This window comes from Choloepus didactylus, chromosome 4 (genome assembly GCF_015220235.1).
Source record: "Choloepus didactylus isolate mChoDid1 chromosome 4, mChoDid1.pri, whole genome shotgun sequence".
Classification (NCBI taxonomy): Eukaryota; Metazoa; Chordata; class Mammalia; order Pilosa; family Megalonychidae; genus Choloepus; species Choloepus didactylus.
In genome coordinates, this window is record NC_051310.1 from 4,380,931 (window position 1) to 4,397,554 (window position 16,624).

A 16,624-nucleotide genomic window follows, 5' to 3' on the forward strand; every position below is an offset into this window, starting at 1 on the left:
ACTTCTGGGAAGGGGTGACCCTCGGGCCGTGTCTCACACATAAACAAGTCACAGAGGTGCTCCTTGGAAACTGGAAGTCCCATCATGGCTTTTCTTACAGCAACTTGGTAAAAAACATCAATGGGCACCTACAGAAACTTCACTGAAAGTAAATACAGGTCGTCTTCACTTTGCAGAGTATGGGATCATCAGAATAACTGTCCAAGCTGAAACCATGCAAAGCAATCTTAATCAGAAAGAAAAATTAGGATTGCTCCATAATCTTTTAAAAAAAATTGTGGAAGCATTAAAAACACTGTCAGTTATAAATGTACACAGCAATAATAAAATAGTGAAACTGAACCTTATTTAGTACACCAATTTAAAGCAGCAACGTTGAGAACCGAAGTGTTCTATTTCTATATAAAAAACTTACCTACAGCAGTTTGAACAGTACTTGCCTTCCTCTAGCTGATAACTTAAAATACAGAGCACCTTTGTACCTTTGCTACACCTTGGCGAATTATAAACCTCTCTAGGTTTGGATCAGCTTCCAACACTTTATCCTTCGCAATTTTGAAGTCATAAAATATCTCTGACAGGCCCTTTAATGTGAAGATTTTTGTCGGCATCACTTCCTCCAGGGCATCTTTATCCTTTTCATTGCAACCGTCTTCCTCAATTGTGTTACGCTCACCTTCACCCAGCCGCTCTGGCCATGTGTCTAGGGTCTCTCCAGCAGCCACACACCAGCATTCCCATGGTCCGCTACCTCTTCTGTCACCACGTTTACATTCAACTTTAATTTCCCCTCCTGTTTGATTATTTTTCTTTTCTGCACTTTCATTTTTGTTGCCCAAATGGATAACTATTAATTGCACATTTTTGAAAAATGGCATGCGGGTCATCACTGGGAGTCAAGGAGGCAACAAAACTGCAAGCTTTGTTATCTGTGCAAACAGAAGCAGTCACCGCCCCTGAGGGCCTCGGGACCGAGGGCGGGCGCTGGTGGTGATGCCCGTTCCCCACGGCTGCACGTCAGCTGCCCCGTTAACACACTGCGTCACTGAAGTCCGAACGCTGCTGCTGGAGGACTGGTGCTATTTAACAACTCTGTGGTCGGTGAACTTTGAACATATTGTTCGGAACTGGGTATATTATAACATGTGCCTTCTGTCAGTTGTTTCCAGCGTTCGCTCAGGCTCAGTCCATACTAAATGAGTGTAGACTGAAGTTTGACCTTGTTCACTACATTTATAGAATTTTCTTTGGAATGAACTTTCTGATGTTGGTAAAGGCTCAAGTGTCTAATGAAAACTTTTCCACGTGTGTCACATTTGCAAGGTTTCTCCCTATTATGGACTTGCAAATGTCAAATAAGACCTGAATTCTGACTGAAGCACTTGCCCAAACTTTCCATCTCTGTGGCTTCTCCTGTGTGGATGCCCCAGTGAGGAGCAGCTGGGACGTGGCCCTGGTGGCTCTCACACCCATCGCACTCACGGGGCTTGGCTCCGAGCAGATTCTTGGGTCAACTGGACTGCAGCTCACACCAAAGGCTCTTCACACCCACCGCACTCACACGGTTTCTCTCCGGCGTGAATCCTCTGATGCTTAATGAGGCCAGAGTTCTGTGTGCGACTTCGCCCACATTCATCACATTTAAGCTGTTTCCCTGTAGAACTGTTCCTTGGGGCTTTGAACTTCTCTTGTATTTTACAGGCTTCTGTACTGTCAGTTCTCTGGGCATTGACTCCACTTAATCTCTCACTATCTCCAATTGGGATTTCACTTGCTCAGAAACTTCTTGCTGTGCAGTCAGCTCCCTTGTCCGCCCTGGGCCTGCCGCCCTCCTCTCACTGGGGTGGGTGGACTGTGGAGGCATCTTGGTCGGGTGCTGAGGAATGAGGAGGGGGCTGGAAATGCGACGTCCCGTGCGGCTCCGCAGGTTGTCTCCTCCGGCACGCTCCTGTGCACCAGCGGGAACCCGTACTCTTGGCTCATCCAGCTCTCTCTAAATCCTCCTGCACAGACACTCCTCCTCCCCATTTTCTGGAAACTGCTCCCACACCCAGGCCTGGAGCTCCTAGGATAGGATGGTCACAAACTGCTCCAGCACCAGTGGTTCTAGGATCTGCTCCTTGGTGTGGATCTCCAGCTTCAGCCACTATTGGGAGAGCTCCAGGAGCCGACTCGGAGCTTCATGGGGCCCAGGTCTCTCTCGGCAGCCAGACTGCCTGAAACGCTGGCCACAGATCTCCCTGGGGTGGGGCTTCTTCATTTGAAAGTCAGATTCCTGACTCCAGATGTGCTCATCCAACTCCTGCTTTGGGATCAGGGCCCCTCAGGTTCCTGGGGAACTGGGGGACAATGCTGCAGCTTCTCACGGCTTCATGGCCCAGTGGGGTGAAGTAACCTCATGAGGCTCTTTTCAGCGGGAAGGAAGCATGCAACTCTTCTGGGTAAAAACTCTTCACAGTGTCCCCACGTCCAGAGTCTTCGCCAACACTTCATTGTGTAGAACTGACTGATTTCCATCTCCAGCCAACACCCTCCTTGGAGGGAGGTCTAATATCACGTGACACAAAGCCCCAACCTCTAATCCAAGAGGAAGTTTTTAAGCAAAACGGTTTAATTCAGTCCCACTTTGAAAATCCCCTTTGATTAAAATAAAAGTGAAATTTTATTTCAGAAATGCAAATTATCTGTGGATGGGCTCTCACAGTCTATTAGGAGAGTCTTTCAATGATCTTGCTTTTTAAAAATAGCCAGTCCTTTATCCACAAGCTTTTTTCTTCACAAGCTTATTTTGCCAAGCCAATGCAGGTCCAGCCTATAGACAAGATTAGAATTTCAAGCGGATCCTTTTAAAGAAACCACCTATCTCCTATAGCATCCTTGTCCCCAAGCCTAGGCCACAACCCGCTTCTCCAAGCTCCCTTTTCTGGTCATAGTTCTTACCCAACCCACTGTGAGCCTGGAAACCACCTCTTAGAAACTAAAATGGGAAACTGAGGCTGAGCCCTCTCTCCTTCCAGGGCCGCCGCCCGGGCTGAGCCTGGGAGCACCAGGAGTCCAGGCCGGGGGAGCCCCGAACAGACAGAGGAAGGGTCGGGAGAGGTTGGGGCGGGGGAAGAATGAGGTAGGCAGGGGTGGGGTGGGTCTAGAGGAAGATGGGGAAGGTGGGAGGAGGATGTGGGTGATTTAGGAGGATTAAGGTGGTGAGGGGTGCACTGGGGGGAGCAGAGGACCAGGTGGTATGGGGAGGATGGGGGTGGGCCAGCGGGGAGACGGGGATGGATGAGGGGGAAGACGGAGCAGCATGTGCCCAGAATGTATCCTAGAGGCTGGGGGCTGAGGGGTCCAGGTTCCACGAGACCTGGAGAACCAGGCAGGAGCAGAGGGGTAGGAAGTCAACCTGCACTAATTCAGAATCTGTGAATTTTCTTATGCTAGAAATCCTGCCCCTTCCTTAGACCTAGGGACTAAAGAGCGTCTGGGTGGGGTCCCCGACACCAGCAGGACACGGGCAGGAAGGGAGAGGGCAGTGGGGGGCCGGTCAGGAGGGCAGCACTGGAGCAGCGCGGCCTCCTCCCCTCCCCTCGGCTGTGGCACAGCCTGGGTGTGTGCTCTCCGGGAAGAGCAGGTGGCCTGGGACTCCTCTGCTGCCACCCGGCGCTCCCCACAGTGCTCCTTGCCACAGGCAGGCCCAGCCGAGTTCAGCCTCCAGGGAAGTGGGAAGAGGCCATGGCTGGTGTCCTGGCAGCTGCTGTGCGCGGTGCCGGCTTGGGAAGGGAGCTGGGCAGCCCTCTTGGCTGACAGCGGGCCCAGCACCCTGCCTGGAAACCACGTGTGGGCTGAACAACGGGCACTTTCTTGGCTGGTGTCCACTGCAAGCGCTCTGGCCGCCTCCCAGCATCGACGCTGAGCTAGCCGGGCTCCCCACACTTGCTCCGCTGGCGTAACTCAGGCTGGGGGCGGCCCTCGCACACCCCAGCACTCGAACACTGGTCCATCCTCTGCTGGGGGGCAGGGCACCCTCCACCCCTCCACGGCACTGAGAGCCCCTTGAGCAAAACGCACACCCAGGTAGGGGCCCTGGGCCCCAAGGGAAGTGTGGCCAGTGCCGCCAAGGCAGGGGTGGGTGCAGGGAGGACTGTACAGAGGCTGTGGGGAAGGGATGGCCAGAGACCTCAAGCCTCCAGAGATTTACTTTTTAGAGGAAAGAAATGCACAGATGGCAGCAGGCAAGACTGGCAGAGCCGAGAGGCAGCAGTGGACTGAGCGTGGAGACCCTGGTGTGGGGCGGCAGTGCCTACCTGAGCAAGGCGGCCATGCAGCTCTCACAGAATCGGTGCCCGCACTCGGTCTGCTTCGGGTTGCACAAGACCAGGCGGCACTTCTCACACTTGTACTTGTCCTCCACGGTCTTCACAAACTTTTCTTTGTAGCCTCCTTGTTCAGGGACAAAAACGGCCATCCCCGCACTGCGGTCGGGGTGCAGCTTCAGCGGTGGGTTGGTCTGCAGAGAGCCGGGGGGGTCTGTCTTCTTCCCGGGCTCCATTTTAGGAAGGAGAAGTTCTGCAGGAAAAGAAAAATGACAAGTAAGTCAAGTGTGAACCCCCCATCCTGTACAAGGAGCGAACAGCTCCGAAAGAGAGGAAAGGCCTGGGAGGTGCACTTTCTTTCAGTTATAAGGAACACACAAGGTCCTTCCAGACTTTCATATGTAACAGGAACAAGACGCTCACACAGGCCTCGTTCCTTTCTGCTTTACCCAAGCGTCATTCTGTTAACTTTACTATTTAAAAAAAGTTTCTAAAAAATGCATTTTAAATTCTATTTTCAAGATTCTTCAAAATACAGCTATGGCTTTGCTGTTACAACTTCAATTTCCATGTCTCATTCCCATATTTTGGCCATAGCCTGTACCCAGCCGGCTTCATCTCCCCACCAGCCTCACTGCCATGTGACACCGTGTGACACGGCTTGGGGTGGCACCGTCACACGTCAACGGAATCGCAGTCAGGCCTGTGCTCAGCATCCCTGTGGCTCACACAGAACTTACTGTGGCTGGTGTCAGGCTCCAGAACCCTACGCCCCTCCTCCTCATGCCAACCCCTCAGATTGGACACTGTGGAGACACAGAAGATTACCTGGCTTGACAGGTTATACAAGGGGGCCGCCTCCTAAGCACTGTGTGCCTGACAGCAGGCACCAGGCTGGGAGAAGGCCAAAGCTTTGTGTGCCTGAAGGCAGGCACCAATTTAGATAAGGACCAAGCCAGGCTCCTTCCGTGCTCCCGTCTCCTGCTCCTGCTGTCTCCCATCTAGCCCCTAAGAGAATGTCCCTTGAGATCAAAGACCTGCAATCACACCTTATGGCTTTAGGAAAAATGCAACCTCCCTGAAATACCTGAAAACAGTCACGTAGGAGACCACCTTGTATGCTATATAAACCTGTAGGAATGAGTAGAATAAAACTTTCTTTTGCATGAACACAGAGACGGAGTCGGCTCCCTTCCTTCACAGACATGGCACACGGTGTCTGCTGATGCCCTCCACCAGCCCCTCCCACTCTCGTGTAACCCGCAACGACGCGACCCGGGGCTTTCCACCATGGAGCACCAGGCTGGACCCTGGATATGCACGGCGCACCTCCATGTGCCCTAAGGAGGGGAGCAGGGCTCTGGGGCCCCCATCTGAACACGAGGAGGCTGAGGCTCAGGGGTAACCTGCTCCCAGGGACATGGCCAGTGAAGGTGGCAGGGGGGCAGCAGGTCTCCAGGCTGCTCTGGGGCAGCTCAGCTGATGCACACGGTGCAGGTCCTCAACGCTGTCTCCCATCTGCAAGTCCCTCCAGCGTGTGCAGTCCACACTTCCAGGAACAAGCCCACGACGATGCCAGCCTGAGCAGCTGTCGGCTGAGATCCCGAGGTCAAGTAAACTACCATAAATAGGGCTACAAAGGAGCTGAATAAAGCTCCTGAAGAAACGTTCACTTTAATGGAAATTACAATATGCATTAGTAAATGGACTAGTGACCCTAAATACTCACACTTATCTACGCACAATCTAACGTCTCCAGCTGGGTGGGTGGCTCCTCTCCTCTGGTGCACTCGTCCTGACCTTCTGGGCTTCCTACGATGAGTGTGCCTTGATAAGAAAGAATGCACTCCAAATGCTGGCCATGCCGAGATCGACTGCGCCCCACGGACACCGGCGTCCAGCTCCCTCACCCTGGTGCCAACTGCCGTCCAACTCTCGCTCAGCCTTTGCCCATCCCTGCCCGGTGGGCAGCACTGGTCAGTGACGCCTCTGCACATCTGGTCAGCAGAGGAAGGGCTGGGACTCAGGACTGGACCAGGCTGGGGCCCAGGGGAGACCAGCCACCCAGGCGGCACCCCAACTCCCTCTGCTGGGGAGGGGACCTCCTCAAGGAAACTCTCTCGTCTCCCCTCCTCTCTCCGCCTTCATGTCGCACACACTATGGTCGTGTACCTGGCCATTCTCTCCCCAAGCTCACCAGGTCCCTTCCGAACTACACTGTGTTCTCCCCATCTGGCTGTCTGTGCCACTCACAGAAACAAGGTCCAAATTCCTCCCACTCAGAGTCCTTGACACGGCCCCTCCCTTCTCTCCGAGTGTGAGAGCGGGGGCCGCGGGCCAGCGGGGGGCACGGCCGTGGGGGCAGGAGGCGGCCTCGCTGCACGGCCCAAGGTGCCTGGAGGCCGGCCAGGGTGCAGGACCCACCTGCCCGAGCCCGCTCCTCGTACTGCCGCCTCCTGCCTCTCATGAGGCTTAAAGAATAACGTTTCACAGCCAAGGACGTACGATTAACGAAACGGTCTTCACACTGGGGTTAAATTAAAAAGAACGTTTCTGTGGCAAAGTGTGGGAGCCTCATGCAAAATTCAACTATTTGTGAAAATTAAAAAAAAAGTTTTCAAAATGACCTCGCCAGGCCAGCAGCCCTTTGCTTACAAACTTGCTGATAAGAACTCTGCACACTAAGGTGCCAACCATGCTGCCCCGGCTCGCTGGGAAGAACAGCAACCAGCGCGCACCGGAGAGGAGGCGCCCCCAGGGCCGGGCAGGAGCCCCTGCTCCCCGGCCACTCGCCTCTCGCGCCCTCTCCCAGCGGCCCGGCTACCCCAGCCCCCCTGGAATGAGCGTCCCCAATACCCACAGGCCGGTGGGACAAGAGCTCCCAAAGGTGCAGGCTGCCACCTGTCTAGCTGGCGGAAAACCCCAGCACCCAGAAGAGGGCCTGTCAGGGAGAAGGTGCCTGGTGCATGTTTGCTGAGCTCACAGACGGACGGAAAGGGGAGGGTGGAGCCGCTTGGAACCGACTGGATATTTCTTGTGACAAACCAACTTTTTCCAGAAGCAGGAAACACTTCAGCTTTTTGGAGCTGATGTTATGACTTCACACCCAGAAACACCCCGCTTGGATTACAAACTATTCGCTACTGGGTTTATATTTTATCCCATGGAGCTTCAGAAGCTGTGTTCAGGACATAATTTTTCACAAGAAATGCTTGGTTCTTCAAAGGCGAATTCCTATTTCAAATATGAGGGAAACTAACTTAGGATAAACTCATGATAAATAACAAGTTTATGTACTTACAACATGTCATACTCAGTATAAACAAGCAAAGAATAGCTTTGGACCCCCTATTTTTATGGAACTCTGAAGGAAATGAACAGGCACAAAAGGTAACCCAAGCACATACATGAAAATCCGTAACACGGCCCCGTCCTGAACAGGCACCGGGAAGCCTACGGCTGGCAAGTTGGTCCTGGCTTCCCCATAACGTGGGGCGCTGAGGTGGCTCCCCGTGACGTGGCTCCCCCATAATGTGGGGGCACCAACATGGCTCCCCTATAGAATGGGGCACTGTCATGGCTCCCCTGTAATGTGAGGCACCAACATGGCTCCCCTGTAATGTGGGACACCAATGTGGCTCCCCTGTAATGTGGGACACCGATGTGGCTCCCCTGTAGAATGGGGCACCGATGTGGCTCCCCTGTAGAATGGGGCAATGATGTGGCTCCCCTATAATATGGGTCACTGATGTGGCTCCCCTGTAGAATGGGGCACTGATGTGGCTCCCCTGTAACGTGGGGCAATGATGTGTCTCCCCTGTAGAATGGGGCACCGACGTGGCTCCCCTGTAGAATGGGGCACCGACATGGGCATCTTTGCCAACAGGCCCGCAGGGCCATCGTGAGCCTGCAGCCTCTCTCCTGCAGCCAGCCCCACATAGAGCCCACTCCCAGGCTACGCCTCTGGTCAGTCCCGGTCCTCCAGGGAAGGCCCTGGGAAGCTCAGGCAGCAGGTCAAGGGAAAAAGGCCTGCATCAGTGTCTCCAAGAGAAAAAAGCAGCTTAAGGAAACAATCCCACTATGAAGTGCCCAGAACAGGCAAATCCACAGAGACAGCGAGCAGATCGTGGGTGCCTGGAGCCAGGGGCGGGTGGGAGGAGCGGGGAGTGAATCCCATGGTCAGGGTTTCTGGTTCAAGTGACAACAAATGCCATGGAGTAAGAGGTGATGGTTCCACAACTCTCTTAAAACACTAAAAACCACTAATTCTACACTTTAAAAGGGTGAGTTTTATGGGATGTGAATTATACCTCAATTTTTAAAAACCTTCTAAACAAAGATTATTACAAAGCAACTGTTCAAAATGGTCCAGTTTAGGTTTAGCCAGCTTGTGGTATCTACATAAATAATATGTTGTGCCACATTCTGTAAAATAAACTAAGGACTCTCAAATTGGAATTGTCTGGTGCCTGATGCTGGGGACGGTGCCTGACATGTGGGCAAACGGCATTTGGGTGCCTGTGGTAAGAGCCCCTCTCAGGGAAGCAGCTAAGAGGCGAGGGAACAGAGCGGAGGGGCCAGGACCGCCACGCACCGCCCAGAGAGGCTCGCTGCGGCCGGTGCTGCACACGGCCCTGGGACCGTCGGCGTGTGCTCAGGAAGACGCCTGTCTTCTCTCCACACCAGCTGCTTCATACATGTAAACTGCACATCTTGGGGGATCTGGGGGCCTCCCGAGCCGGACCTGGGGCAGGATTCCTGATGTATCCAAGGAGGACAAGGAGGAGGAGCAGTGGCCTCTGCACGTTGGGGGGTCGCAGAGGGAACGGGGCTAGGGGAGCCCTGACGCCACTGCAGAGGCTTCGGAAAGGCCAGCGGACCCCACCCCCCGGTTCTCACCGTGTGAGCAGGTGTCCACGTGCCAGCACAGGCGAACCCCCCGGAGCAGGACGTCCAACAGGGACGGGGTCCTCCTCACCCCCGGCTGCGCAAAGCCTCGGGCAAGAAAAGGAAATCAAAGGTATCCAGACGGAAAGGGAAGAAGTAAAACTCTCTCTGCTCGCAGATGGCGCGCTCTCGCTCTCGTACATAGGCAGTCCTTAGGAACCGAATGGAAGCAAGTAAGACTAACGATGTGTTTACCAGTGTTGCAGGATTCAAGATCAATGTTTTTTTACAAAGTGTATTTCTATCCACCAGCAATAAACAACCCAAAAAGAAAATAACACAATCACTTTTATAATAGCACCCAAAAGAGTAAAAATAGCTGGAAATAAATTTAACAAAATAGAGTGTAAGACCTGTTTACTGGAAACTACGGAACACCGCTGGAGGAAATTAAAGATGTAAACAAATGGGGAGAAATCCCACGTACGGACAAGGAGACTTACCACTGTCAGGACGGCAATGCTCCTATAGATTCAAGGCAATCTTTATCAAATCTCTGCTGGCTTTTTTGTTGTTGCAGAAATTAATCAATTAATCCTAAAACTCACATGGAAATGTAAGAGACTCAGAAGAGACAAAACGGTCTTGAAACAAAAAGAACAAAGTTTGAGGACTCTAGCTTCCTGATTTCAAAATTCACAACAAATCTAAGCAATCAGAAGTGTGGTGCTGGCACAGAGACAGATGTACAGATCAACAAACAGAAGTCAAGTCCAGAAATAAGCTCTTATGCTCAGGAGCAACTGAGCCAGGGAAGGGACAGTGCGCACGGCTTTGGCAGTGGCAGGGGCAGCTCTGCCTCCGGCTTTCTCTCTTGGTGCTCCACACCCACCCCCCGCCCCTGGCGCCTGCACCCCAGCTCGGCGCTGACAGCCTTGCTTTGAGGGGGTGGGGGCAGTTGCAGTGGGTTCTAAGCCCTTCCTGGCTGGTATGATTTCCTGTCTTTCAAAGAAAGGACATAATGTGATACGCGACACATACAGAAGGTTATGCGCCTTATCCGGGCAAGGTATGCAGCCCAGTGACGAGCTGCTTCTGGAACCTCAGCCCTGCACCCCTCCCCAGCCCAGTCTCCTGCTTCTCCCCAGAAGTGACCACCGGCCTGCGCGTGTGCACAGCTCTCTCGCTGTCACACACTCCTTCTTCACAAACAATATAAATGTGCTTCTGCCTGTTTCCGAACCTCACAAAAATGAGAAACCACACACAGTCCTCTGGGCATCAGTATTATAAAGTTCACCTATTTGCAGAGTGCAGACAAGCTTCACTCACTTTTGCCACCGTATCCCCCGTTTCTGTCATCAGTCACAGGGTTGCTCTGGACGTGCTGGCACATGCCTTCTGGGCATCTGTGCGAGACACCTCCAGGAGGCACGCCTGTCGACAGTGTCAGCCACCTGAGGGCTGTGGCCACATCTCACCAACGGTGTCTGGAGGTTTGTGAGCCAAGAATGCCTGCTACATTTTTAGAGGGTTATGAAAATAAACAAAATAAAGAAGAACATGAGACAGAGACAGAGTGTGGACCACAAAGTCTAAGATATTTACCATCTCGCCCTTTATAGGAGAAGCTCATCAAGCCCTGCCCTTGACTCCCTGTGGCAGAGGAGAGGAGTCGCCGGGTCACGGGAAGGTGCAACTGTGCGAGGCCACTCTGTCCTGCAAGTGGAACCCGCAGCGCAGGAGGTCAGTCCACACGCTCCTCAGGACACACGGGACACTCGGAATTACCAGACACCTTCATCTGTCAGGCCAGCAGGTACAATGGTCTTTTTTTCCTTCCTCATCCTGATAATTAAGAACACTGAGCATCTCTTCACACACTCATGGCAACTTGTTTTCTCTTTTGTGAAATGCCTGGTTGTCTCTTCTGGCCATTCTCTTATTTGTTTTACAAACTGATTTGTAGAAATTCACACATACATTCTTTGTTAGTTAAATGTATTAAAATGTCTTCTCCCAATTTGTGGCTTGACTTTATTTATGGTGTCTTTTAATGAAGAGAAGGTCTTAATTTTAATGTAGGAGAATTTATCCCTATCTTGTTCTTTAAAAACTGTTCAAGTTAGTTTGTGGGTGAGGCTGATGAAAAAGAGCCAACCCAGTATACCAGAAACCAAAATAGAAAGCAGCTCTAATTCCATCATGGAATCCTTTTCAAAAGCCAGATATTCTGCTCAAATAAGACCAGCAAATGAGCCACGAACTATTTTCAAATAGAACGTTGCTCAAGAAAAAACTATCTTTCTAAACAAAACCTTACTCGAGAAAGAAACGCCCAGAACCCTGAGCAGAGCCCAGGAGGGCCCGAGTCCCTCTGGGTCAGTGGGTGGCCAGCGCCAGCTTCGGCCTCACACAGGAGGTGCTGGAAGAGCTGGGCAGGCACAAGGATGGGGGACAGAGGGACAGCCTCAGGCTTGCTGGCAATCCTGGACCCCAGCAGCCAACAACAGCTACGAGGAAAAGTCAGTTCTGATTTGAAGTATAAGGATCACCTGGTCATCTCCTGAAACAACCAGGAAGTATGAATAATGCGTTTTTTATAAAATAGGACACAAATCCCTCCCATCATGTCCTGGGGAGAATGGAGATTTGGATTGGAGAATCCTGCACTGGAGGCAAAGCTCAGCTCAGGAGGAGGGAGGGATGTGGGCTCCCAGAGGCGGCTCCCCACTCGATCACAGAGCTGGAGGCCTCCGAAGGGGTCTACTTCAGTTAGCTCAGCCACAAAAGGGATGATGACAATCCCCGGGTGACCAAAGGAAACAGAACTATCTGATGGGTGGTTTTCACCAGCAGGCCCTGAACCCAAACAGCACTCCACAAAGATGAACTGCAAATATTCATTTGACTTCTAGTTTATTTATCCCTGTAACCCATCTTAAATTCTTTATGGAATCAGATGAGGTGTAAATAAATTAGGCACATGCAAAATTGATCACAATATTAGGAACATGGTAGTGAGTGATGTCAACAAAATGGTTAGGAAGGCATGCCAAAAGTCAGTCCCTCTGTAAAAGCAACAAAAAACTCAGAATCAACTTTTTCAGAATTCTGGAAACTAACCAAATTCAACCAAGAAAAACCAGTTGAATCTTGGTAAGAGCAGCAAGTTCTGTGGCATTTTAACTTACTGTGATCCCTTCCCCACTGCCTAGCTTGGAGGTGGGCTTTAAGACAAACAGCCACACTCCGAGTGGAGGTGCGGGCACCAGGGGAACGGGACAGGCCCATTCGCAAGGTAACGTGCGGCTGTCCTGGCCTGTCCGCTGGCTCCCCAGAGGGCCCGCTCCAAGGGCCTGCCCCCATCTCACCAGACTCAGAGCTCTCCAGAGCCAAGGTGGCCAAGGGGGGGGTGGCATTTGTTAAAACATTTACAGGTGAATGTGTTAGTCACTGCTGCCTGGGGCAAACAGCAGACTAACCCAAAGCTTTAGTTAATGAGAAGCTTTGGGGAGTGAGGGCTGGAAAGCTCCAACGACCGGATCCCCCACTCCAGCTGGCCTCCAGGCTTCGCCTCCAGAACCCTGAAGTACCCATCTGAGCGCAGAGGCATGTAACACACAGCCCATCTGCAAAGACGGCTGCAGGAATGGGTCGGTTCCAGGCATTTAGGGAAATTTCTGTCACACAAAAGAGAATACTGACTTTGTAAAATTAGTTCAGAAAAGTCACTAAACAAGCAAACAACAACTATGACTATAAGCAACAACAAGACCTGGAGAGGGGGGAGCCTGACGCCCAGGGTTGCCACGGTGTGATATTTAAAATGTCCAGTTCTGAACAAAAAATTACAAGGTATGAAAATAAGCAAAGTACAGCCCATACACAGAAAACAAGGGCAGTTTATCCTATTTGTTCAATTTCTATCATCCCTGAGGAAGCCCAGGTGTTAGGTCTACTAGACAAAAACTTTAAATCAGCTACCTTAAATGCATCCAAAGAACTAAAGGAAACCATGAGTATGATGCCTCACTAAACAGAGATAGAAATTATACAAAGGTAACACATAGATCAGAGTTGAGAAGTAGGATAACTGAAATTAAATATTCACTAAAGGGGCTCCAGGGCAGATTTGAGCAGGCAGAAGAAAGCATCAGTGAATTTGAAGACAGAGCAACAGAGATTCTCCAGCCTGAGAAACAGAAAAACAGACAAGAATAAATGAACAGGGCTTGGGGACCTCTGGGCACTATCAAGCACACTAACACATGCACAGTGGGAGCCCCATAAGGAGAGCAGAAAAAGAAAGGTGCAAAAACAGTACCTGAGGATATCATGGCCAAACACTCCCCAAATTTAATGAAAAACATAAATCTGCAAATCCAAGAAACTCAATGAGCTTCAAGTTGGATAGACTGCAAGAGAGCCACATTATAATCAAACTCTCACAAGACAAATACGAAGAGAGAATCCTGAAAGCGGCGGGAGAGGCAACACATCACATAAGAGAGGACCTCAAAAAGATCAATACATGGTTTTTCATCAGAACCCATGCAGGCCAGGAGGCACTGGAATGACACAGTCAAAGTGCTGAAAGGAAAACACCATCAACCAAGAATTCTACATCAGCAAAACCAACCTTCAAAAATGGAGGAGAAATTAAGACATTCCCAGATAAATAAACAGAGGGGATTACCCTCTTGTAGGGTAGAAATATCCTACAGAAATGCTAAAGGGAGTCCTTCAGAATGAATTGAGAGGACCCTAGACAGTAACTAAAATAAAGAAATAAAGAACACCAGTAAAGGTAAGCAACTATGTAGGCAAATACAAAAGTCAGTATTAATGTATTTTTTCGTTTGTAACTCCTTTTTTTCCTATCTGATTTGAAAGACAACTATATAAAACAATAATTATAAATCTAAGTTAATCTGCAAACAATGTATAAAGATGTAATATGTGATAATAACAGCATAAAGGGAGAGAGGGGACAGAGACATATAGGAGCAAAGTTTTTATACATGATGGAAATTAAGTTGGTATGAATCCAAACTAGATTTTTACAAATTAAGATGCCAATGGTAGTCCACAGGGCAACAACTAAGGAAATGACTCAAAATATATAAATAAAAGAAACAAGGGAACTAAAATGGAACACTGGAAAATATAAATTTAACACAAAAGAAGGCTGTAATAGAGGATCTGAGGAGCAAAAAACATAAAAGTCATAGCAAACATATGGCAAAATGGCAGAAGTCCTTACTTAGCACTAGTTATATTAAATGTAAATGGATTAAACTCCCCAATTAAAAGGCAGAGATTGGCAGAGTGGATTAAAAAATCATGATCTGACTATGTGCTGTCTACAACAGACTCACTTTAGATACAAAGACACAAACAGATTGAAAGTAAAAGAAGAGAAAAGATATTTTATGCAAACAGGAGCCAAAAGAGAGCTAAAGTGCCTATGCTAATATGAGAAAAAATTGGTTACAAGAGATAAGAAGGACATTATATAATGATATTAGGGTCACTCCACCAAGAAGATATAATAATTATAAAAATATATGCACCCAACCACAGAGCCCCTAAATACATGAAGCAAAAACTGACAGAACTGCAGGAATAAATAGACAATTCAACAATAATAGTTGGGGGACTTTAATACTTTATATTCAATAATGGATAGAAGAACTAGACAAAAAATCATTAAGGAAATAGAAGGCTTGAAAAATACTATAAACCAACTAGATCTATCAGACTCCTATAGAACATTTCATGTGACAACAGCAGAATATACATTCCTCTCAAGTGAACATGGAACATTCCCCAGGATAGACCACAGTTAGGCTACAAAACAAGTCTAGACTACAAAACAAGTCTCAATAAATTTTAAAAGAATGAAATAATACAAAAAGATCCTCCAACCACAATGGAATGAAATCAGAAATCAGTAACAGAAGGAAACTCGAAAATCTGCAAAAATGTGGAAATTAAACAACACACTCCTAAATGGATCAAAGAAGAAAGCACAAAGGAAATTAGAAAGTACTTTGAGATAAACAAAAATGCAAACACTACACACCAAAACTTATGCAATGCAGTGAAAGCAGTGCTCAGAGAACATATTGCTGTAAATAACTACATTAAAAAAGAAACATCTCTCTATAAATCTCAGTAACCTAACCTTCTACCTCAAGATACTAAAAAGAGCAAACCAAACCCAAAGCAAGCAACAAAAGAAAAAAAACAATAAGGCTTCAGCAAAAATAAAAACTTTTGTGCATCAAAGGACATGATCTAGAAAGTGAAAAGACAATTCATAGAATGGGAGAAAATACTTGCAAATCATTCATTTCTAAGGGTCGCATATTCAGATAATATAAAGAACACATAACTCAACAAAAATATAAACAACTCAATTAAAAACTGGGCAAAGGATTTGAATAAACATTCCTCCAAAGAAGATATAAAAATGGTCAATAAGCACATGGAAAGATGCTAAATCTCATTCATCATTAGAGAAAGGCAAGTCAAAACCACAATGAAACAGCACTTTATACCCACTAGGATGGCTATAATTTTTTTTAAAGAAAAATAACAAGTGTTGGCAAGGATGTGGAGGAACCAGAACCCTCACATAGTGCTAGTGGAAATGTAAAATGATACAGCCACTGCAGAAATCAGTTTGGTATTTCCTTAAAATATCAAACAAAAACTTAAGCACACTACAATGACAATGAGCCCTTCTGATGAAGCCTCAAGTTGAAAACTGGTGTTTCTAGGGGCACTAGCTTTTAAGCAATTTAACATCAGCACTGTGTGTGCAGACTTCAGAACTCACATTATTTTGACCCCCATCAACAAATCCAAGAAAATATTTTGATCTTCCACAAATAGCCCTTTTAGTTTTCCCTTATTATAAGTTAGAATAATAAAGAAATACATAGTGAGTTTTCACCTCTAAATTTGTCTTCTTGATTTTTAAAAGTTGTAACAAGACATTGCACCAGATGCCATTACATTTATTGTCCCTAGGGAAACTTCACAGAACAATCCCTATCCTCACAATACTTTATTTAAATAATTTAAATTGCACTGTTACTTTTCATATTTGCACTAAAATGTTTCCAGGCTGCATTTGTATATTTAGAGTTTTTGGTTACTCTTTGACACTGGAATGAGTTGAAAAAATGTGCCCTTTTGCATTTTCATCTACTCATTTAAAGCATTTTATTTTTAATCAAAGACATATCTGAGCTTTTTGCTCTAATTGATGTCAGCAGTGCCTTTATTTCAGGCTTGAGAGTACTTAGATGTGACTATAAAATCATGAAGTAGGTAAAGGGAGAAGGGAGCCCCAGAACTGCTGTGGGGACATGTCGTAATCTATCTACTGCACCCCCTTACTCTACTGTGGTGTTCAT

At 48.4% G+C, this 16,624-nt stretch overlaps 1 protein-coding gene across 4 annotated transcripts in view; it reads right to left on the minus strand.

The window, feature by feature from the left end:
* TRAF3 (TNF receptor associated factor 3) overlaps positions 1-16,624 on the minus strand; it is a 117,596-nt gene that overhangs the window by 22,789 nt on the left and 78,183 nt on the right. For 3 of the 4 annotated variants that reach the window (XM_037831796.1, XM_037831799.1, XM_037831795.1), the window contains one exon: positions 4,299-4,560. In XM_037831796.1, coding sequence (XP_037687724.1) covers positions 4,299-4,543 — 245 coding nt within the window. In that variant the 5' untranslated portion in view covers positions 4,544-4,560. Of the gene's footprint in view, positions 1-4,298; positions 4,561-6,036; positions 6,532-16,624 lie in introns of those variants that run through there. The other variant, XM_037831797.1, reaches the window with a different exon arrangement.